Here is a 23,883-nt window from a genome sequence, read left to right on the forward strand (position 1 = left end):
AAAATCCAACATAGCTTATTCCTTGGTGTCAGCAAAGCCATTGGCTTCTGGAGGAAGGCCATCAACAATTCAAATCAGCTTTCTTTCTGAGCGACGCTAGATTTCTGACGGGGAGTGCAGTTTACGTATCTATTTATTTTTATTCGGTCTTTATTATTTTTATAAAAGAACAACAATCCTGTAAGGGTTGGATTGGGATGACAGAGGGTTAGGCTAGAAGACATCCAAGGTCCCTTCCAGCCCTGTGTTTCTAAGTCCTCTCTCTGTTCTATGTGACAACCCTCCAGATGGTTGGAGACTGCTGTCATATTCCTCCCTCACAAATCTCGTCTGTTAGGATAAACATATCCAGATTGTTTAACCGTCCCTCGTGGGGTTTCGTTCCTCCTCGTTTGCCACTTTCCCTTTTTCAACCACGATATCCAAAGTTGCACCCAACTTGGTTTTGATCTGGGAATCTGATCAACGTCAACGCAATCGAATCTCCCACTTGAACGGATGGTTTTGGAGTGTGTTGTTAAACTGGGTGCCTTCAAATTAATCTGGTGATTTGGAAATACATAATCACCCTGCCAACAAAAGTACGTATAGTCAGGGCCATGGTTTTCCCAGTTGCAATGTATGGCTGCGAAAGTTGGACCATACAAAAGGCTGAGTGCCAAAGAATGGAGGCCTTTGAACTCTGGTGCTGGAGAAGACTCCTGCGAGTCCCCTGGACTGCAAGGCAATCCAACCGGTCAGTCCTAGAAGAGATCAACCCCGACTGCTCTTTAGAAGGCCAGATCCTGAGGTTGAAACTCAAGTCCTTTGGCCACCTAATGAGAAGGAAGGACTCCCTGGAGAAGAGCCTGATGCTGGGAAAGATGGAGGGCAAGAGAAGAAGGGGACGACAGAGAACGAGGTGGCTGGATGGAGTCACTGAAGCAGGAGGCGTGAGATTAAAGGGACTCCAGAAGATGGAAGAGGACAGGAAGGCCTGGAGGAACGTTGTCCATGGGGTCGCGATGGGTTGGACACGACTTCACAATTAACAACAACAACAATCTGGGAGTTGGGGGATTGCTTCCTTTAATACAGAGGGGAAATTAAATCAAATTGAGTCAGAGTCACCCATAGATACTTACCCTTGAATTATTATTATAATTTGTCTCCCACGAAGAGTGATATTTATTGTCAATACTATTTATAATCCACCCAGTAACCAAAATTCTCTGGGCAGATTACAGCATTACTAAAAGCATTTTAAAAATGCAATGAATATAGATATTTATATCCTGTCTTTCCAGCCCCAAAAAGCACTCTGTACAGCTAATGTACACATACACACACACACATGATGTACTAAAAGAAATTAATAGCCTTATCTATGATTAAAGATATTGTTAAACCAGCCTATAAAATAATAATTTCAAGAATAAAACCATGATATCGTTCACCGCAGAGCTTCATGATGAGGTGAGCTATGTGTCCCATTAAATTATTGAATTTATCTAGCGTTCATTATTTATTTGCTTGGAGTTTTTTTTGTTTGTTTATTTGTCTGTTTATTATTTATACCACCGTCTGCTTACTAAATTTGGGTGGAACAGCAAGTAGCTGCGATGTGGTGAGCTGGTACATTGTGGAAATATAAATAATTCCATATAGATTGGCGTCGTTCACCTGCTTTTTAACATCAGCCCTGTGAGGGGGAGGGACAACCAAAGAAAACCTAGCTTTCTTAAGTTTCTAGTCCTTATGACCGCAAAAAAAAAAGGCTGAGATCTCCTTTAAGTGAGGGTTTGATCCCAGTCAGTCACAGACCTAGTTGCCTTCTAAATTAGCTTTACAGTATCAATAATTAACAACAACAACAACATGATTCCGCAATTCATTCTAAACTTGACAGGAACACCAATTTGTCCTGCTTCGTGACGGGAGTTGTTTTCAAAGCACTGACTTGATGTTTACTGACTCTTCGCCTGAATAATTTATTGGATTATTATTAGATTGTGTGTAATAAATTCAGTGCTGATTTATCGCTTCCTTCTTATAGTATAGCAAATTATGGTTGGTTTTTTTTGTTTTGTTTTGTTTTTGGATTGGGAGAAGATATCCGGGACAATAGCAGAGAGTCTTATCTAACTAGGCCTGTGTCTGAAGGAATGTCTGGATTTGAAGACGTGTTCGATCCTAAATGCTAGAACCGTGGTGGCGAACCTATGGCACGGGTGCCAGAGGCGGCACGCAGAGCCCTCTCTGTGGGCACGCGCGCCGTCGCCCCAGTCCTAGGCCTTCAAATGGGTTTTATAAAACCTTTTCGCTTTAGGCCTCCGCTGCCGTGTGCACACACACACAAAAAGGTTCAATCAATCAGTCAATTTCAACTTCTCGTGGGGAAAAAAAAAGATCTCGCAAAGTTGGAATTGATTGAGTGAACTTTTTAGTCCCACCCAGTCTGCCGTTAGCACCGCAGCCACGCCCACCCAATGGGCCACGCCCACCCGGCACCCGACGATACATAAGTGGGTTTTGGGTTGCAGTTTGGGCACTCGGTCTCTAAAAGGTTCGCCATCACTGTGCTAGAATATTATCCAAACACGTATGTAGCATAGCTCCGTAAGGTAATCCAAGACAAGAAGCATACCCAGGACCCAGAATAGAATAGAATAGAATAGAATAGAATAGAATAGAATAGAATAGAATAGAATAGAATAGAATAGAATAGAATAGAATAGAAGTAGGAGTAGGAGTAGGAGTAGGAGTAGGAGTAGGACTGGAATAGGATAGGATAGGATAGGATAGGATAGAATGGAACAGAACAGAACAGAACAGAACAGAACAGAATAGAATAGTTGGAAGGGACCTTGGAGATCTTCTAGTCCAGCCTCCCGCTCAAGCAGGAGATCCTACACCATTTCTGACAGATGGCAATCCAGTCTTTTCTGGAAAGCTTCCAGTGATGAATCTCCCACAACATCTGAAGGCAAACTGTTCCATTGGTTGATTGTTCTCACTGTCAGAAAAGTTCTCCTTATTTCTAGTTTGAATCTCTCCTTGATCAGTTTCCATCCGTTATTCCTTGTTCAGCCTTCAGGGGCTTTGGAAAATAGGTGGACCCCCCTCCTCTCTGTGGCAGCCCCTCAAATATTAGAAGGCTGCTACTCTGTCTCCCCTGGTCCTTCTCTTCACTAGACTAGCCATGCCCAGTTCCTGCAACCGTTCTCCATATGTTTCAGCCTCCAGTCACCCTGATCATCTTTGTTGCTCTTCTCTGCACTCTTTCTGGAGTCTCAACATCTTTTTTATAGTGTGGTGACCAAAACTGGTTGCAGTATATGATTGTAAGTCAAAGACCACTTGTATCTTGTACATAAAAGACTTCCTAAATTCTCCTTAGCAAGGTCTCACCAATAAGAAATCCAAATTCAGCACTGTTGCATCTATGGATGTACAGACCTTCCAGCTCTGTCTCTGAGTTTCAGCATTGTGTAATGTGTGCACTGTTGTTGATTATATCTGTTGGAGATGTTGATTATATTTGTTGAAGTGCTGAGCGCATTAAAGCTTTACAAATCTCAACAGTCACATTTTTCAATCCCACTCACTCAGGTGGGGGGAAAGTTGCATGCTTTAATAGAGAAATTGCCTTTATAAATTGGTGCTTTTAGTGGGGAAAAAATGAAAAATGCATTTCCTAGTACCTAGTCTCATCCTTTTGGGCAGGTTTAAGAAATTGCAAAGTAGTCAAAGTCACCATCTAAAATGGATGAATACAGGATGAAAAAAAAAAGCCTTTTCGTTCATTGCTAGTTTTGGTTTTAATTTCTGGAATGAACAAGCCAGAACAAACCCAGAAAAATTTCAGATTCTGGAAGAGTGCAGAGAAGAGCAATAACAACGATTAGGGGACAGGGGGTGAAAACATACGAAGAACGGTTGCAGGAATTGGGTATGTCTAGTTTAATGAAGGGGGACATGATAGCAGTGTTCTAATATCTCAGGGGCTGCCCCAAAGAAGAGGGAGTCAAGCTATTCTCCAAAGCGCCTGAAGGCAGGACAAGAAGCAACGGATGGAAACTAATCAAGGAGAGAAGCAACCGAGAACTAAGGAGAAACTTCCTGACAGTTAGAACAATTAACCAGTGGAACAACCTGCCTCCAAAGGCGGTGAATGCTCCAACACTGGAAGTTTTTAAGAAGAGACTGGACAGCTATTTGTCCGAAATGGTATAGGGTTTCCTGCCTGAGCAGGGGGTTGGACTAGATGACCTCCAAGGTCCCTTCCAACTCTGTTATTCTGTTATACATCTCAGACATTTGGGTCTAGTCCAGAGCGTCCTTCTCTTTGCATTCCGAAAGCTGATTAGGTTTCATCCTGCAACTTCCTCCAAATCCAGCTTTCCACTCCTTTTCAGGTCACAGATAACGTGGCACGGATTGTAGTTTGCAAATTGCCCGTTTGTCGGCTTTGACATCAAGAAGCAAAAAATTAATACGATGTTAAAAGGAAAGGAAGGGAATACATTCTGTGTCATTAATTCAACAGGGGAGCCGATGACAAGATTTCCTTTAAAAAAGAAAAAAAGAAAATAATGGTAACGGCGAATATTCGCTTTCCTTTCATCCGCTGAAAATCCAGAGGCAGAACTCAGAATGCCAAATAGCATCTTTGAGATGAAAGCAGAATTGACAAAGTCAGCCAGCTTATGTGGTGCTGCATGGTCCAGGATCTGGATCTGAGGGATGGATGGATGGATAGCTAGATAAACAGACAGACAGACAGACAGACAGACAGACAGACAGACAGACAGACAGACAGACAGACAGAAGATACATATGGCTAGATAGATAATATGGGTGAAGACTGATGAAGATAGATCTGGACCCTAGGGTTGGATTGATGGATGGATGGATGGATGGATGGATGGATGGATAGCTAGATAGATAGATAGATAGATAGATAGATAGATAGATAGATAGATAGATAGATAGATAGGGGATAGGAATAGAATAGAAATAGAAATAGAAATAGAAATAGAATAGAATAGAATAGAATAGAATAGAATAGAATAGAATAGAATAGAATAGAATAGAATAGAATAGAATAGAATAGAATAGAAGATACATATGTCTGGAGATAGATAGATATGGGTGAAGAATGATGGAGATAGATAGATTTGGACCCTATGGATGGATTGATGGATGGATGGATGGACGGACGGACGGACGGACGGACGGACGGACGGACGGACGGACAGACAGACAGACAGACAGACAGACAGACAGACAGACAGACAGAAGATACATATGGCTGGAGATAGATAGATATGGGTGAAGAATGATGGAGATAGGTAGATTTGGACCCTAGGGATGGATTGATGGACGGACGGACGGACGGACGGACGGACGGACGGACGGACGGACAGACAGACAGACAGACAGACAGACAGACAGACAGACAGACAGATAGATAGATAGATAGATAGTAGATAGACAGAAGATACATATGGCTGGAGATAGATAGATAGATAGATAGATTTGATAGATAGATAGATAGATAGATAGATAGATAGATAGATAGATAGATAGATAGATAGATAGATAGATAGATAGATAGATAGATAGATAGATAGATAGATAGATAGATAGATAGATAGATAGATAGATAGATAGATAGATAGATAGATAGATATGGGTGAAGACTGATGGAGATAGATAGATCTGGACCCTAGGGATGGATGGATGGATGGATGGATGGATGGATGGACCATGCTGCTTTTCCAATACTTAAATGTAAAACTAGAAAACCAATAAAATTTTCTTTTCTTAAAAAAAAAAAAAGAGTTGAATGCCACGTCCTCTATATGGAGTTTTTTCTTTCTTTCAATCGTTGTCCGTGGATTTCTCTTTGTATAGTTAATGCAGTTAATCTGAATTAAGGCCTTTGCTATCCTTCGCTTTCTTGACGCTCTTCCTTGGCCCATTTATTAAATTTATATGCCACCCGGAGTGACTCTCCAGAACTTTAATAGCTCGATAAGACGATGGGAAAAAAAAAACCCTCCACAATCTCTTCAAGAAGGAGGCACCATTTAATTTTAATGGCTTCTCTTCCTGCACAGCAGCTGCTTTTACTGGAAGGTTTACAAGATCGGGGTCTTTCAGCCAAGCATCATTTCCTTCCCTTTAAATTTCCTCTTAAATTCTCCCGTGGTCGTGAATCATTTTGGAACTACCAGAGATGTTGTAATCTCACGCCCGGGAAGGACACGGTATAAAAATGAGTGATATTCTTGTAGTCTGGCTGGTAATTCTTGGGACTGCCACGAAGATGGTGACAGAAACATGGAAATAAATTTGCAGAAGGCAGTTTCAACGTTGTAAATGAACGCTTTCTAACGTGCTTTTGTTCGGTTTGACGAAAGAACAGGCTACTAATTTTACAGACACAGAGGTTACTTCGTAGGTTTTACTTTTGAAGTCCCAAAGGTGCTTTTTTTTTTTTTTTAAAGGCAACTGGATTTTCTTTGATTTCCTTGAAGACATTTCTCATCCAAGAAGCTTTTTCAGTTGTGTTCCCCAGTTCTCCAGAACTGAAGAAGCTTCTTGGATGAGAAGAGAAATGTCTTCAAGGAAAAACAAAGGAAGTCCAGTTGCCTCTTGAAAAAAAAAAACCACCTTTGAGACCATCCAGACCTGGGTGACTGAGAATCTCCATAGACTCCATAGACCAGGGGTCTTCAAACTTGGCCCTTTTGTGACTTGTGGACTTCAACTCCCAGAATACTACACGCTGGCTGAGGAATTCTGGGAGTTGAAGTCCACAAGTCATCAAAGGGCCAAGTTTGAAGACCCCCGCCATAGACCTTTGAAGGTTGTCACAGGGATTGTAATCTGTATAAAATGGAGCGGCGATACTCACTTTATCATAATAAATCTTTGATTCTGCAGATCTAGACACAGTGGGCTTCAAGTGGACCAAAGGAAAATCTGAATCTCGGTTAAATATAGACTTCAGCCAAGCAATAGACAAGGTCTGTTGTTTGCCAAACCAATTTGGGCGATGTTTGAACTCATTTGCACATTAAGGACGTTTGACCTACGTTCCATAGATTTTTACATGCAGGTGTAAAGTCCCGTTCACATTAGCAGATGGGCTAGGAGGAAGCAGCACCTCTTCCCACGTACAAACGGGTTAAGTCAAGAGTGGATAGTTGACAACTGGATGGTCCTGTCTGATTAAATGTCAGTGGAGATTCTCAGTCACCCAGATCCTGGTTGTCCCAAAGGTGTTTTTTTTTTTCAGGAGGCAACTCAACTTCCTTGTGTTTCTTTTGAAGACGTTTCGCTTCTCATCCAAGAAGCTTCTTCAGCTCTGGCTCCCCACACACACAGCTTCTACAACGCAGTCTTTTCAGCAGTTCCCAAAAGGCTCCACACCCATTTGCACCACTCAGGTGACCCCTGAGGACACAGACAAACCTCCAAGTGGCCTCAACAACTCCCTAAAAGAATGCAAATGACCAGCTGTCTGCAAGGAGCATAAATCCTTCCACTCCCCACCATCCAGTCAGAGCTGAAGAAGCTTCTGGGATGAGAAGCGAAACGTCTTCAAAAGAAACACAAGGAAGTCCAGTAGCCTTCTGGAAAAAAAAAAAGCACCTTTGGGTCCTGTCTGATTAATGACTAATAAAGTTTGCTGACTCCATGCATTTTTCTTCCCCTCTTTTTTTCCCCTCTCCAGCACGGCTCCTTTTTCCTCACAGATCTTGCAGGTGGATTTTGAGATGGAAGAATTGCTGGGGATGCAGTTTATTACGTGGCAGGTTGAATATCCTGGAGGAAGGACGTCTGACCTCAGCATCTCCAAGATTTATGTCAGCCAGAAGGATCTCGTTGGCATTCTTCCCTTAGCTATGGTATGATAAATTATTTCTGCTCTTGGTTTGGGGATCACAACCAGGTTAGCTCATCCACAATGTGGATAGACCAGAGTTGAATATAACAAAAATATTCTTGCTTTCCAGTCTCTGGATTGAAGGTGAAGGTTGAAATTCGGGTGTGTTCCAGGTTATTTATCTTACCTTATGACGCTTTGGGCGGTTAAGGAAGAGCAAATGAATTCAGAAGAGTAGTAGATAAAACAAGGTGGAAACCTAGTTGAACTGGAGGAGGGTTCCCTTCTTGGTTTCAGGGTATTGGACATTATTTTGGACTTTCCCTGTTTACGCTAATGTTCTGCGGAACTGTAGGTCTTCTCCTACTGTCTGTCAGAGACCTAGATGTGCTGCAAATCAATTTCTCCCATGTTCTTTCCATCATTCCTGCAATGATTGCTCCATCCCTGACAGTGAACGCTTCTCTGTTCTGTTAGGAGATCTTTCTAGTGATGTATCTTGGCATTGTAGGTTATAGATGTTCTCTAAGCTTGGTTTTTCATTTGTCCAGTTGTTTGGTTGCTTCTTGGAGAATCGAGACTTGTGTGTTGGTTGTGGAATATATCATGGCTGGAATATGTCAGGCATAAAAGACCAAGTTCACACATGAAGGTTCAATAAAACTGATTTATTGCTAAAAGTCCATGCATGGGAATCTTCTCAACTAACCATCTGCACCTGCTAAGAGTTTTATAAAGGCCAACAGCACTCAAGGAGAGTTGGACTTAGTTCCCTTGTGACTACGTAAGGATTCTGAGCATATTCCTCTTTTCACTCCACCTCCAGGTTCTGCCATCTCTTCTACAGTATGTAATTAAGTGGACTTTGCTGTTTGGTGTTGTTGTTATCTAAGTGAGTGACCATGTCACGATCTGCTTCTTGTTGAGCTGATTCAGTGCCAACTTCATTTCTTCTGGGTGGTGATTAATAGTCATGTGGAGATGTTGTAATCTGAAGATGCCCGCACTTCTGGTGGTGAATGGTATGTTTTGGTCTCCAGGCCTTTGATCATCTGAGTTGCTCTTCTCTGATTTTTTTCCAAACTCTCAACATGGCCCAAGCTAGGGGCTCTGATTCTTCCCAAAGGCCCGGTGACACACGCCTTAGTACAGTAAATCAAAAGAAACAGTAGAAAGCTTTGTTTAATGATCACCACGCTCCTTTAGCAACCGTGGTGTTCTCTTAATGACCACCACAAAGGAGGTTGTAAAATCATACACAGCCACGTGGTGATTCGCTTAATGACCTGTCCGACTTACCATCGTAATTCCAGCCTTGTACATCAGGAATACCTGTATTGGAAACTTCATTGCTTCAACAAACACTAATATCTGAGAGAAGGAAAGTAAGGAACAGGTGACTTCCAATTCTTAGCTTCCATATCACACAGATATAAATATAACTTGGTAATCATGAAGGACTCAAATTATAATTTTCCAACAATTGAGCTTGGATTATTTGGATAAACAGCTGGATGGGTCTCCTTCCCATGAAATTCTGAAGAGGCCAGATTTTTCAATGCCCGTAGCATGCGCTTAAGAGGTGAACATCTATTAGGTATGTATGTATATGAGTTTTGGGGGAGATTATAATAGGAACTGGGTGGTTGCCTAGTAACAGGCTGTTAATTATTATGCTTCTAGTCAAGGTGGGGGAGATGTTTATGCTGTTCTTGGAGACCACCAATGGAATTTACCAACTTTAAAACTCGCCTTTGGGCTTTAATGACCGAGACAATTATTGCAAGGGTTGATTATTCTCTTATTTAAAAACTAAACCAAATAAAAAACGTTTATCATGCTGGGTTTGTTGAATTATTCTAACCCAAGCAAGAGATTTGGAAATTGGGATGTTGAATACTGTAAGGCATAGAATGTAGAATAATAGCATTGGAAGGAACCTTGGAGGTCTTCTAGTCCAACCCCCTGTTCAAGCAGGAGACCCTATACCAGGGGTAGGCAACCTTGGCTCTTTTATGACTCATGGACTGACTCAGGAATTCTGGGAGTTGAAGTCCACGAGTCATAAAAGAGCCAAGGTTGCCTACCCCTGCCCTATACCATTCCAGTAGGTTTTACAGGCATTCCCAGATCTTTTCTGAGACTCATGGAGATGACTCTGGTGTGCTTGTGGTGTGCTTGTGCTGATGAAAAAGCAACCAGAGTTTGCATTTAGAACATAGAATGTAGAATAATAGGGTTGGAAGGAACCTTGGAGGTCTTCTAGTCCACCCCCCTGCTCAAGTAGCAGAACTTATATGATCCCGGTCATATGGTTGTCCAGTCTAGTCTTGAAAATTCTAATGATGGAGACTGAGATATGTATGAAAGTGGCTGTCCTTGTTGGGAGCTATTCCAGAAGAAGTCCTTCCATTAAAACAGCCTGTTCGAACACTCTGAGTCAAGCTTGGAATCTTCCAGAATCATCATCGTTGTTTGGTCTGGGCCAGGATCTGTAGACATGAATGAGTTTTTCACACATTGTGTCAACCTCCAGCTCGAATATCCAAATCAAAGTCCAGGATTACTTTCATTTCTGAAAAGCTTACTGGTTTATTGAATACATGGCATGGTACAGGCAAAGGAAAACTAACTCTAAAATCCCAAGGCATCAAACCATAGCATATAACAATGACATTCCCAGCCAAAGCCCCAGATGTCCACGTAGCTCTTGTAAATAAAGTCTCTTTGTAATGGGAACCATTTGCTATCTCCTTCACACCTGCTAGAATGTCCTTGAAAGGTTTCCAAACAGTCATCTCTCAGCAAATTTCCAAAGAACCGGGGAGATTTCATTTCTCTAACTAACCCAGTCCAAACCATCATCACCGCCCCCCACCTTACTCTAAAGGCAAGATGAAAACAAAGAGGCATGTAGCTGCCAAATTTTCACTCTTGACACATTGGCTAAGATAATTTTTATATATTCCATTCCTGTAGTTGCCCTCTCACGCAAATGACTCTGATGTGTGTGGTTAGCTTTAGTTTAAGTGTGGGATGCCGATCCAGCCAGTGTGAAATTTAATCCATATTTATCATGTAGCTGTCATGGTTCCGATAGACGAAGCCAATTAAAAGGACTTCGAGGCAAAGATTTCTTCCTGGACGAACATTTTATTCAGGAAACAAAGTATTGGCACTTACATAATTGAACCCAAGACTAAAGTTCCCTCCCCCCTGATATAATGTAACAAGTTGCAATTCCCACCCAAGAAAGGCTGTCAAGAATCACATTCACCAATTAATCTAAAACTCGGGACTCTCCTCTCTACTTTTCAGCCCGGCCAAAACTTTATCTAGAATTGACCTTGAAGCTCACCTAGCTGTAATTGTTTAGGCTAACTGAAAATGCTCAAGCATTCCCCCTTTCTACATCTGAGAATCCCACACAACAAAAAAAGCACAAGGAAAGCAGAAGGTAAAATGGCTGCAATCTCTTAATTGTCACAGTGTTGACAGTAGCATGGGTTTTTTTTAAAAAAAAAAAAAACACCAAATGGTGTAGTAACATCTTGGCTTCATGAGAAACTTAGTCACTGTGACGTGACCTATGAGAATTTTAGTTCTAAACCTCTTCTGAGGCTATGTCAAGTTCCAGGGAAATCAGGAGAGTCAGGCTGTTCAAATGAATCTAAAGATTTTGTTGGGAGTCCGTGCCAGCCAGTGGACCCGGCAGCTGAGTTCGGGGAATCAGAGGAGGAGGAGGAAGAGGGGGGGCCTGGAGAGCCATCAGAGTCGGAGGAAGGCTCTGATGAGCTCCAGGACTTACAATCTGATGAAGAGCCTGGCCCCTCCAGTCGTGCTCAGGTTGAGACTCAGCTGTGCGGGGAAGCTGAGTCAGACTCTGAGGACTCACAGCTGGAAGATATCATAGACCAGCGGTTCTCAACCTATGGGTCGCGACCCCATTTGGGGTTGATCGACCATTTCATGGGGGTTGCCAAGCAAGGCTGTCCGCCATTTTTTCCCCTTTTCCAGCGGGTGCCTTACCTCCCTTGAGCTGGGCCAGCTGGTGGTCGGCCTGCTCCGTCTCTGCCGCTTGCCAGCTACGCCTCAATCGGTGCAGGGGGCGGAACCACGCATGTGCGGTGCTCCCGGGCAGGGAAAGTCCTCGACTTACGACCGGTTGGGTAGTCCTCGACTTATGACCGGTTTAGTCCTCGACTTACGACCGTTTAGTCCTCGACTTATGACCGGTTTAGTCCTCAACTTATGATCGGTTTAGTCCTCGACTTACGACCGGTTTAGTCCTCGACGTACGACCGGTTGGGGGTCACGGCATTAAAAAGGTTGAGAACCACTGTCATAGACACTCGCAAACGCAGACAGGCAACAAGAGCAGGACAGAGGGAGGCAATGGTACGACTCCAAGGGAGGAGGAGAAGGCATTGAGAAGCCATGCCTTGGGGCTGCATAATAAAAAGGGAAGGTGTGGGCAGTGCTGGTTGCTGAAGGCAACAGTTTGCGAAGGATTCAAGTTTCATGGAATCCTGTTTTGTTTGCCTTGCCTGTGAACAATTCTCTGTTGGAATCGTGTTCTGTTTGCCTTGGGACAATTCTTTGTTTGAATCGTGTTCTGTTGCCTTTGAACACTTCTCCGTGTTTTGTTTGCCTTTGCTTTTGGGACATTTTGCAGATCTGTACCTAATTAATAAAAGGGGTTTGTTTTTCCTGCATTTCCAGCCTACTTGTTAAAAGAGGGGTTTGTCCTTGTGAATTAACAAGGACTCATGTAGGCTGGGACAGAACAGATTTATTGCAAGCTCTCTACAAAAATCTGACCAACTAACGGCCAAGGGAAATGAGCGGGAGATAAGACAGGCATTCAAGGTGGGCTGGACTTAAATCTCTTGCGGGCACACAGGGACTTGTGCTTAACCCTTCCCTCGGGCTCAGCCTGGTCATCTCCTACAGATTGAGCACTTGGTCTACTGAGCAGTTGTCTTAAACAAAAGTAGGCGTTCCTCAACCTTGACTTTCAACTTGGACTTTGATTTCTGCCTCCTCGTTGCTGGTTTGCTTCCGATATCTACCTACAGTTCAGAACCGATTCCACATTTTCTTCACATTTGCTAAGGTGTAGGGACTCTTTTTCCATTATGTCGTTTCATTCCAAGCGACAAATTAGTCACGACCGTTTCTCAAAACCTGTAGCCCTTCTTTCCAGAGTTTGTATTCTTTTTTAAAAAAAATCTTGCACTTAGAAGTTATTGATGTGCAAAAGCTGGAATCAAGTGTCAGCTGTTCTTAATTTTTCAAAGCTTAGGTGCTCTCTGCCAAGATCACTGGGCTGGATTTTTTAATTTTTTTTTTTTTTTGAGAAAGTGCATGGTTTTGCAAGCTCTACAAAATTAAAAATCTGATAAACTCACCAAGGTAGGGACATCCTGCTGAGAACCCCTGTCACCAAAATTAGGCTCTGCTCAGATAAATTATTCTCAGCATCTGGAAATATTCTTGAATTAAGAATAGCTACGAAGTGTCATTCTAAACGGAAGACACCTTGATACGAAAATTGGGATATCTGTAGTCTTTGTGCAATAACTTTTACAATTTTGCTAACAGTGTCACTCGGCTGTTTGTTAACTGGAATGGTCCTCTCTCCTTTTTTTTAATTTTAAAAAAAGTCCCATTTATCCCACGATCCTATTCATTCATGTCTAAGAAGAAACCCCATTGAGTTTTATGGGCTTATTTCACAGCTGCAATGCAGAGGATCAGATTCTCAAAAAACATGGAACAATATCAATTCCCTACCCATAATGGTTAATGTCCAATTTTATGTACATGAAAAAAAAAGAAAGAAATTACAAGTCTGGCTGAAGAACATTTCACTTTGAAGCTTATATTATCAATTCAATACTTCATTTACAGTTTTCTTTGATCATTCTGATACTCAGATTAATTGGTGTCTCTTCATATGTGCAATCAACACTTGTTCAAGTTAAAACCAGTTCAACATTTGGAATTAATACATGCAGGGTTCCAGTCCTAACCATCATTTCTACGTAGAATGGAGAAAGCTGCTGACATGAAGCATTAAAAAAAAGAAGCAGGTTTTAACAACGCACATTTAGTTAATATTCATGTATTTACTTGGAGTGGGGAGTTATCACCCCTCTTCTGAGATCGCCCCAGGCTGCTTCCAATGAAAATAAGCATCACATTTTTTGCACACATGCTCACAATATTAATAGATATGTATATCTGCATGTACGTAAATAACGAGCTAGCGTGACTAGCAATGGTTCGGGAGCTCATAAAATATTTAAATACCTTCCTGTCTGTTTTGTGACTGAGATGCCCAACACATGGCTAGGAACAAAGCTGAAAATGACATAAAACAAAATAAAAAAATTAAGGGGGGGAGGAATGAAGGCATCACTAATTCACCCTCTCGTTGTCCTCCTTGTGAGTCAAACCCATAGTCTATCCAAGGTCCTGAACAGTTGCAACCTTGATCCAACCTTGCCAGTTGAAAATTTGTTCCCGGGTAACTTGTACGACAGAGCATTGTGGTTGCCCTGGGGAGGGGGGGGAGGGGGTGTGTGGCCAGGGTGGGTGCGGCCTACTGGGTGGGCACGGCTAGCTCTACATCGTTCGTGTCAAGGGTGCCTGTGGGGGCTCAGCCTCTTGGTGCTGTGAGGAGAGCGCCCCTCTGCCTGCCAAAACGTCTCCCCCGGAGCCCATCAAGCCGGATATGTGAAGTAGGCCAGGGCCATTTGCTGGCCACTTCCAGGCGATGGTCCATTTCTTCATTCCTCACAAAGGGTGACACCTCCCCAGCATGCACCCAGGGGGTGGGGCCGACACAGCAGGGACTGGTTCCTCACTGTTTCCAGACGGCCTTGTGGAGCTAAGACTGAATACATTTCAGCATAGATGGCCACCACAAAATTGTACATTGGCTCCCGGCCGGCCTGGGCCAGGGCCAAGGCAGCGGGGGCCATTCCCTCACTGTTTCCAGGATGGCTTCATGGGCCACATGAAACCACTTCGCAGGTCGCATCCGGCCCATGGGTCTTGTGTTTGGCATGTCTGTCTTAGATAGTTTTAGAACATCCATGTGAGGTTGAACAATCAGACTGAAGAGGGAAGAGAGACTGGTCTATAACCCAACAATAATTTGAACTGAGGATCCTTCCAGGTCGCAGCCCGACTGCAGCAATATTGTAAACTATACACAGTGATCTGCATTTGTTCAGCACTTAGAGAGAGATTCTCAGCTGTGCCGCCTTCCAATCCATGTTGGAAATAGGACATTTATTATCCCTTGGATGTGCTTCTCTTTCCAGTTCCCTGGCAAGGGCTGTGTAATTCACCATTCAAACTCAATAAGCCAGCTTTGTATTTCCAGGGTAATTAGGATTACTGGCAAACAAGGCTGAGCTAGCTGGTCGCTCAACAGAATTAAGATGTCTGTATGTGTGTGTGTGTTTGTGTGCCTGTCTTTTCTTATGAGCAAGCAGAACTGTGTTCTTTAGTATTTATCAGCATTGTTTTCTGGGTGGGTTCCCCCCTCCCCAGTTATATTGTCTTCTCTCTCTCTCTCTCTCTCTCTCTCTCTCTCTCTCTCTCTCTCTGCCTTTTATGTGGCAGAGTGCCTATTGATTTGCTCTTTTCCTGTCCTCCCTTTTGTTTCTGCTGAATGCACCAGGGAGGTCTGCTTACAATGCAATCAAACCAGATGGAAAATTAACCTCTTGACTAATGAATTAAAGCTCGGCTGGGGCAAAGATTTCCGGTCTGGCCAAGATGTGCAGAGTCATCCCTGGCTCTCCTTGCTTCTAGACAAGAGGCAAAGCCTGTAGTTTTGGGGTTTCTGGGGGAATTTGCCTTTTTTGGCCTCACCTGAAGGATGGAAGGATGTCTTGTTTGGATCCAGCCTGTCAGACCTACCAGGTTGACCAGACAGCAAACCCCACAGATGAGCTAATTCTGCTTTATTGCAAGGCTATATTAGGAGAATCTGTAAAAGTACGAATCTCCCGCCGTCTCTTTTTACAGCCTGATAAGTTAGGGAAGTGTCAAGGTTCTGATAGATGAGACCGAATAAATCAGAACTCCGAGGCTAGAGGCTTCCTCAAAGAACAGGTTTATTGGTGACAGTGTATCAGCACGATCAAAAGTGAAACCAAGTCTGAAATGCCCTCCAAAGAGTTACATTATTACAAAGTTAAACTTCCCACGCCAATACTATGCAAATAGCTACGTTTCCCAATAGAATAGTTTGGCGAGCTTCCTAACAGTACATCCAATTCCCCAGTCCAACTGTTTACAGTGACCTTGGTTCCCATGGGACAGAGAATTGTTTACCAGAAAACCTCCACTTCTGCCCTCCCATACTTGGGGCAACCTAGAACGAGTTGCAGTTGTAGAGTTGACAGGAAGACCCTTTCTAAGTTTCTTTCCCTTCCCAATATCAGCTGAGGTTCCTTCTCCTATTATCTGATGGTTCCCGAGTTAGAACAATCAACCAGTAGAATGGCTTGCCTCCAGAAGTTGTGGGCGCTCTATCACGGGAGGTTTTCAAGAAGAGACTGGATGGCCATTTGTCCAGAATGGTGTAGGGTCTCCTGCTTGAGCAGGGGGTTGGTCTAAAGGACCTCCAGGGTCCTTTCCATCTCTATGGTTCTATGATTTGAAGAAACACAGATGAAGATACGAAGCTTTGTGCTACATCCTTGGCTAATCTCAGTCTAGGACAGGGGTAGGCAACCTTGCCTCTTTTATGACTCGTGGACTTCAACTCCCAGAATTCCTGAGTCAGCATGGCTCAGCTTGGAAACCTCACCCTTCCCCTCAGCATGACTGGCTCAGGAATTCTGGGAGTTGAAGTCCATGAGTCATAAAAGAGCCAAGGTTGCCTACCCCTGGTCTAGGAGGTTGAAGCAACCTAGAACTAAGGAGAAATTTCCTGACAATAAACTCGTGGAACAACTTGCCTCCAGAAGTTGTGGGTGCTCCAACACGGGAGGTTTTCAAGAAGAGACTGGACGGCCATTGGTCCAGAATGGTGTAGGGTCTCCTGCTTGAGCAGAGGGTTAGACTAGAAGACTTCCAAGGTCCCTTCCAACTCTGTTATATTGTTATTCTGTTATTCTATCCCCATCAGTTAAAGAATTCCAACGGGTGGGGGTCCAGGAAGAGAGCCTTCTCTGCCATTGCTCCTGCCTTTTGGAATTTTCTCCCCCTCCCCAGAGGAGAGGTAGACCCCCTCCCCACTTTCCTAGCCTTTCAGAGAGACTTGAAAACCGGCCTCTTCTGACTTAGTTGGGACCCACAGAGAACTCATGCAGCCATGGGGCTGGTGAGCCCTCTGAAGCCCCAACCCTAACCCTTTTTAATTCTGAATTTTGATTACTTTAATCTTATTTTTTTAACTGTTTTCATTATAATACTTCTGTCTGTTCGTAGACCGCCCAGAGTCTCGGGTGAGGGAGATGATGATGATGATGATGAAAATGATGATGATGATGATGATGATGATGATGATGATAATGATAATAATAAAGTTGGAAGGGACCTTGGAGGTCATCGAGTCCAACTCCCTGCTCAGGCAGGAGACCTTATACCATTTCAGACAAATGGTTGCCCAATCTCTTCTTAAAAACTTCCCGTGTTAGAGCATTCACCGCTTCTGGAGGCATGCTGTTCCACTGCTTAATTGTTCTCACTGTCAGGAAGTTTCTCCTTATTTCTAGGTTGCTTCTCTCCTTGATTAGTTTCCATCCCTTGCTTCTTGTCCTGCCTTCAGGTGCTTTGGATAATAGCTTGACTCCCTCTTCTTTGGGGCAGCCCCTGAGATATTGGAAGACTGCTATCATGTCACCCCTCGTCCTTCTCTTCATAAAACTAGACATACCCAATTCCAGCAGCCTTTCCTTATATGTTTTAGCCTCCAGTCCCCTAATCATCTTTGTTGCTCTTCTCTGATGGGCGGGATCTAAATATGATGTAAATATGACCTCCAAAGTCCCTTCCAACTTTTATTATTATTATTATTATTATTATTATTATTATTATTATTATTATTATTATTATTATTATTATTATCATCATCATCATCATCATCATCATCATCATTATCATCATCATCATCATTATAATTTATTATTATTATTATTATTATTATTATTATTGTTATTATTATTATTATTATTATTATTAATAATTAAAGAAGTTATTATACCCACCTCCATCATTATGGAAACTGAGAGCTGGTATGCAAATGGTTCTAGGTTTTTCAAGGATAGATTGCCTTCATTTTGTAACTCAAACTACAGACGTGTTTTTCCTTAGAAGCTCCAAGGGCCTGTCTTCCTATCCGAATGAAGGCTCCGTTGGAGCTGTCTCATTTGCCTCTCATCCTATCTGATAAAGTACCTCTTTTCCACACACAACGGGAGCAATTCAAGTGTCTTCTCCTTGGTTTCATGTCAGATATTTCATCTCGAGGGCGGTTGCCCTCTCGAGTTTCCGGAAGGATTAGAATCTCTTTGAAATTATCGATTTACAATCCACGACCATCTCCCTCCCCAGATGGATTTGAACCAGTCTGTAATTGGATAATTTGGCAACATGGAAAGCCAGGCTCCAGAGGGCTGAAATTACACTTGGTTGAAAGAAGGTCCGTTCTTCATGTAGAATTAATTTGATTTCCTCTCCATTACAAGTGGCAACTGGAGTAAACTAGAGAGTGGATTATTGTTTTAACTCAGAACATCCTTCCCCCCCCCCTTCTAATTGCTGGGGGGGGGGAGGGAGAGGGAGGGGAAGAATCCATTGCCTGTATTTAGGCATTTAGTTGCTTTCCAGCATCTATACCGCCTTTCGCCAGTGGTTTGCAAATGTGATGTGGAAACGCTTGCGACCGTGTAAAAAAGCAAATGCCTGTAAACATCAAGGGTGAAAAAACCATCTTTTAATTGCTGGGCAAAAAGAACAGTAAAAGGCTTTTTCTTTTTTAAAAAGAGGCATTCTTCAACCTACAAAGTTGTGTGAAATAATTAAAACAATTAAATTGGTTGCCCCAAAGAACTGGACCCAGGAGTCCTCGGTGCTCTCTGAGTTTGGGTGTTTTCTTGCAGATGTTTCATTACCCAACTAGGTAGTATCATCAGTGCTAGAAGGGGGTTGGGTTTGTAAGGTGGAGGAGGAGGAGGAGGAGGAGAAGGAGAAGGAGAAGGAGAAGGAGAAGACGACTAGGGGGGGGAATCCTTGGTGCTCTCTGAGCTTGGTTATTTTCTTCCAGACGTTTCATTACCCAACCAGGCAACATCATCAGTTTGTCGGGTGCAATACCTCAATCAAGGAACTATCAACTTAGTAAACAGCTTAATTATGGAACCAACAAATACTCCCACCAAAACTGGCAGGTCAAGCCACTAATATATAAATAGAGAACAAACCCCACTCCCTTCTAGCACTGATGATGTGACCTAGTTGGGTCATGAAATGTCTGCAAGGAAACAACCAAGCTCAGATAGCACCAAGGACCCTACAGTCATCCTCTCCTCCTCCTCCTCCTCCTCCTCCTCCTCCTCCTCCTCCTCCTCCTCCTCTCCCTTCTAGCACTGATAATGTTAACTAGTTGGGTAATGAAAGATCTACAAAAAAAAAAAACCACAACCAAGCTCAGAGAATACCAGTACCAGCACCTTCTGGGTCCAACTGCATCTTCAAACTATTAAAAAAAACCATAATCTTCTATGATCAGGAAAGAAGAATTCNTGCAAGGAAACAACCAAGCTCAGATAGCACCAAGGACCCTACAGTCATCCTCTCCTCCTCCTCCTCCTCCTCCTCCTCCTCCTCTCCTCTGTAGCACTGATAATGTTAACTAGTTGGGTAATGAAACCTCTGCAAAAAAACAACCAAACTCAGAGAGCACCAAGGACCCCACAGTCCTCCTCCTTCTCCTCCTCCTCCTCCCCTCCTCCTCCTCCTCCTCCTCCTCCTCCTCTCCCTTCTAGCACTGATAATGTTAACTAGTTGGGTAATGAAAGATCTACAAAAAAAAAAAACCACAACCAAGCTCAGAGAATACCAGTACCAGCACCTTCTGGGTCCAACTGCATCTTCAAACTATTAAAAAAAACCATAATCTTCTATGATCAGGAAAGAAGAATTCGGGTCAACCAACTCTCTGCTCCCTGTCTTTGTCCTTTTATCAATGTTTGTCAGTTCCCCCACTTCCTGTCTCTTCCTTCCTCCTCTTTTATGTACAGCCTTACACCTCGTCTTCCAGCTGGGTTGGCTGCTGAATATTCAGCCAGAGCCTTTTGCAAGGAGTCAGGTGAGGTGAGGAGCGGGGAAGGCTAAGTCAAAATCCAGCACCCAGCAACGGTGAACACTGGATTTAAAGCGCTGACATTTCACGAGACAAAATGGTAGGCGCCGATAAAAATGTAAATTTGAAGAGAATGGAAGGGAAAAATATATATATATACTACTTTCTCCTAGCACCTTTTCCCCCGGTAGCTGTATTGAAATAGTAGCGCATCCCCAGCACGCAGTCAAATTCCGCAAAACTTACTACCTTGAGATGCAGCTACTTTTTTTAACCCCTGCTATGCAAAGCATCTAAATCTGCCAGCTCCAGACGGTGTGAAAGAGCCGTTAAGCATGCCGAACTGAGGGTTTATTGAAAGGAGATGGTAATATCTAAAAAAAAAAATATAGTTAGAAGATATAGAAAAGCGCCTGAAGGCAGGAGAAGAAGCAACGGATGGAACCTAACCAAGGAGAGAAGCAACCTAGAACTAAGGAGGAATTTCCTGGCAGTGAGGACGACTAATCAGTGGAACAGAAGTTGCCTTCAGATGTTGTGGGAGCTTCATCACTGGAAGCTTTCAAGAAGAGCTTGGACAGCCATATAGGGTTGGACTACAACAGAGGTCCTCAACCTTTTGGGCACCAGGGACCGGTTCCGTGGACAGAGGTTTTTCCACAGACCGGTGAGTGCGTGGTTTTGTGTGCTGCCTGCATCCCACGGATGGGACTTTGCTTGTTTGTGTGGACCAGTTGCTGGCATGTCGTGGCCCAGTATTGGTCCACGGACCGGGGGTTGGGGACCCCTGGACTAGAAGATCTCCAAGGTCCCTTCCAACTCTGTTGTTCTATTCTGTTCCAAAAAGGTTTAACAAAGCAGCTGTGTTCTTAACAACTGGGCATTGTCCTTCAGCCTGTCTAATTTCCCCCCTCAATCATTCCTGAAAGCAACAGATTGAGCTGTGCCTGTCTGTCTGTCTGTCTGTCCATATGTTAGAGCTGGTACATTGTATTGTAATGTTGAAGATACTGCCCTAAGAGATGAGTGAGCCAAGATCTAATTTCTCCTCAATCATGGAAGCTTTTTAGGAGATCTTGATCCAGACACACACACACACCCTCCTCTTCTCGGTCTACCTCTAAGCGTTGCCGCCAGATTGGCCTGGGGACACCCAAGTTGAAGTCTGTCCTCATGTAAAGAAGTTCCCTAAAGGACTTTGGGCCAGTCCTTCCCCCTCAGAAGTCCAAAAGTATCTACCTTCCAATGTGTATCATTGAAAGTATGACCCACAGCCTTCAAGAACCTTTGTCAGCAGTGGATGGATTTGAGTGAATGCATGTACAGAGGTGTGGATGATATATTTCATGTTGCATTATAGACTTCAACCTTAAATTTCAATGTGAGAGCAGGTTATTTTTTTAAAAAAAATTGCAGAGTACTGGAGAAACATTTGCGTGGTTCAGATCAAGCTTCTTGGGCTGTCAGCGGTCAGACTATCCTTTCTCATTAGTCTTGTGTTCAATCTCAGGCATTTCTAGCCAAGTAGGGTGGTCAATCCTGGATTTAATCTGTAAAGCAGGGGTGTCAAACTCAATTTCATTGAGGGCCGCATCGGCATTGTGGTTGCCCTTGGGGGGCTGGGTGGGTGTGGCCTACTGGGTGAGTGTGGACAGAGTGTGTGTGGCCTACTGAGTGGGCATGGCCAGCTCTACATCGTTCGCGTCAAGGGGGCCTGTGGGGGCCTGGGCAGGAGTGGGACAGATCTGAGGGTCTCTGGTAGAAAGTGGTGGGACCAGGGCAGAGCCCATCAAGCCGGATATATGAAGTAGGCGAGGGCGATTTGCTGGCCACTTCCAGGTGATGGTCCATTTCTTCATTCCTCACAAAGGGTGACACCTCCCCAGCATGCACCCAGGGGGTGGGGCCAACGCAGCAGGGTCTGGTTCCTTGCTGTTTCCAGACGGCCTTGTGGAGCTAAGACTGAATGCGTTTCAGCATAGATGGCCACCACAAAATTGTACATTGGCTCCCGGCCGGCCTGGGCCAGGGCCAAGGCAGTGGGGGCCGTTCCCTCACTGTTTCCAGGATGGCTTCGCGGGCCACATGAAACCACTTTGCAGGCCACCTCCGGCCCCCGGGCCTTGTGTTTGACATGTCTGCTGCAAAGTCACTTTCCAGGTGCCTTCTGAAGTGGTGGAAGCAGGCTGTTTTCCATGCAGGTGCTTGTCTCCATCTGAGCTTTGTACAAGAGCAATGAGAGAAGATCTGATTTTCATTATTTGGGGTTGGTTCTCCCCCCCCCTCAGCAACGGAAACGTTCTGTCAAGGAAATAATTAAACACAGATATACAGGCGTTTGGGGAGGTAAATTAATGTTTTCTTTCCCTGCGCCAAAAACAAAGGAGGAGGATGAATCAGGACTAGATATTTCCAAGAGGAAATACTTCCATGCCATTCTTATAAATCAACCCTTGTAGCACACCTGGGAGGTGTTTTGTTATGCGGCCGTAATTTCCCAACCAGCAAGTTTGACTCGGTTGTTCCTGAAGCTGGACAAGTAAGATGCGAGTAAGATATGCAATTTTGCTATGTCCCAAATTGGGGGGGCAAATTATTCTCCCTCCAACTATCATCCGGGAATTGAGGGTTCTGAAATACACGGGCTTGGAAGGGAGTTATTAATGATTAAAAACCCATCTTTCATGGGTTCCCACCTGAAACCTGGCTGGAGTGTAATTTATCATCTTCCGTCTCTCCACACACGCCTTCGCAAATGAATACACACCACAAGCACGTCGCTAATATGTAGACACACTTTGGCGAATGATGTATCCAGTGGCCCGTCGCATTTATCACACCGTTGTATCAAGAAACGGATTGAGATCCAGAAAGTGCACCCAAAAAAAAAAAAGAAAAAGAAAAGAAAAGAAATTGGATTACTGCACATAATTCTTTCTTGTGGGTTTGTGGAAAGTATTTTTTATCATTGGCTGCAGCCAGTTGGGCTCCCAGTGGTTTACATTAGCGCAGTGATATCATTCATGTATAACCAAAACAGTATAATTAAATGTAAAAAATGGTTTTCTGGGGTTTGTTGTTGTTGTTGTCGTCGTCTTGACCTCAGGGCGGTCGTTTCTCATGGCTCTTTAAAAAAAAAAAAGTGGCAGGCCTAGGTCTCTTATTTAAGAAGGAAAGGAGCCAGAATGGAGAACAGGAGAACCACTTGGCACAAAGCATGCCACGTACATCTATGTTTATGGGTATATAGTGCACGCACTCACGTTCACACATGCAGGCATACCCATGCGTACATACGCATGTCAGGAGTCTTTCAAAATCTGGTTGGGTCGACAGGCCTACAGGGTCTAAAGAGAATGATGGTCTAGTGAGGTGGCTCCATGGTTCATAATGTTTGAGGCTCTGTCCTGGCCTATATTGATTCTGTTGAATGTTTTAAGATTTGTTTCAGTGGTTTTATTGTACATCGCCCAGAGTCAGCTTTTGTAAGCTGGGTGGCCATATTAATAGGTAGGTAGGTAGGTAGGTAGGTAGATAGATGATAGATAGATAGATAGATAGATAGATAGATAGATAGATAGATAGATAGATAGATAGATAGATAGATAGATAGGGGATAGGAATAGAATAGAATAGAATAGAATAGAATAGAATAGAATAGAATAGAATAGAA

General features: G+C 43.5%; 1 protein-coding gene across 1 annotated transcript in view; it reads left to right on the forward strand.

Moving 5' to 3' along the window:
• Window positions 1-23,883, forward strand: part of LOC107294380 (transmembrane protein 132D-like) — a 131,857-nt gene that overhangs the window by 46,173 nt on the left and 61,801 nt on the right. The window contains exon 2 of the mRNA XM_029285604.1: window positions 7,749-7,901. Within this exon, the coding sequence (XP_029141437.1) occupies window positions 7,770-7,901 (132 nt within the window). The 5' untranslated portion in view covers window positions 7,749-7,769. The remainder of the gene's footprint in view (window positions 1-7,748; window positions 7,902-23,883) is intronic.

Source organism: Protobothrops mucrosquamatus, unplaced genomic scaffold (assembly GCF_001527695.2).
Source record: "Protobothrops mucrosquamatus isolate PMUCROS unplaced genomic scaffold, P.Mucros_1.0 scaffold1929, whole genome shotgun sequence".
NCBI lineage: Eukaryota > Metazoa > Chordata > Lepidosauria > Squamata > Viperidae > Protobothrops > Protobothrops mucrosquamatus.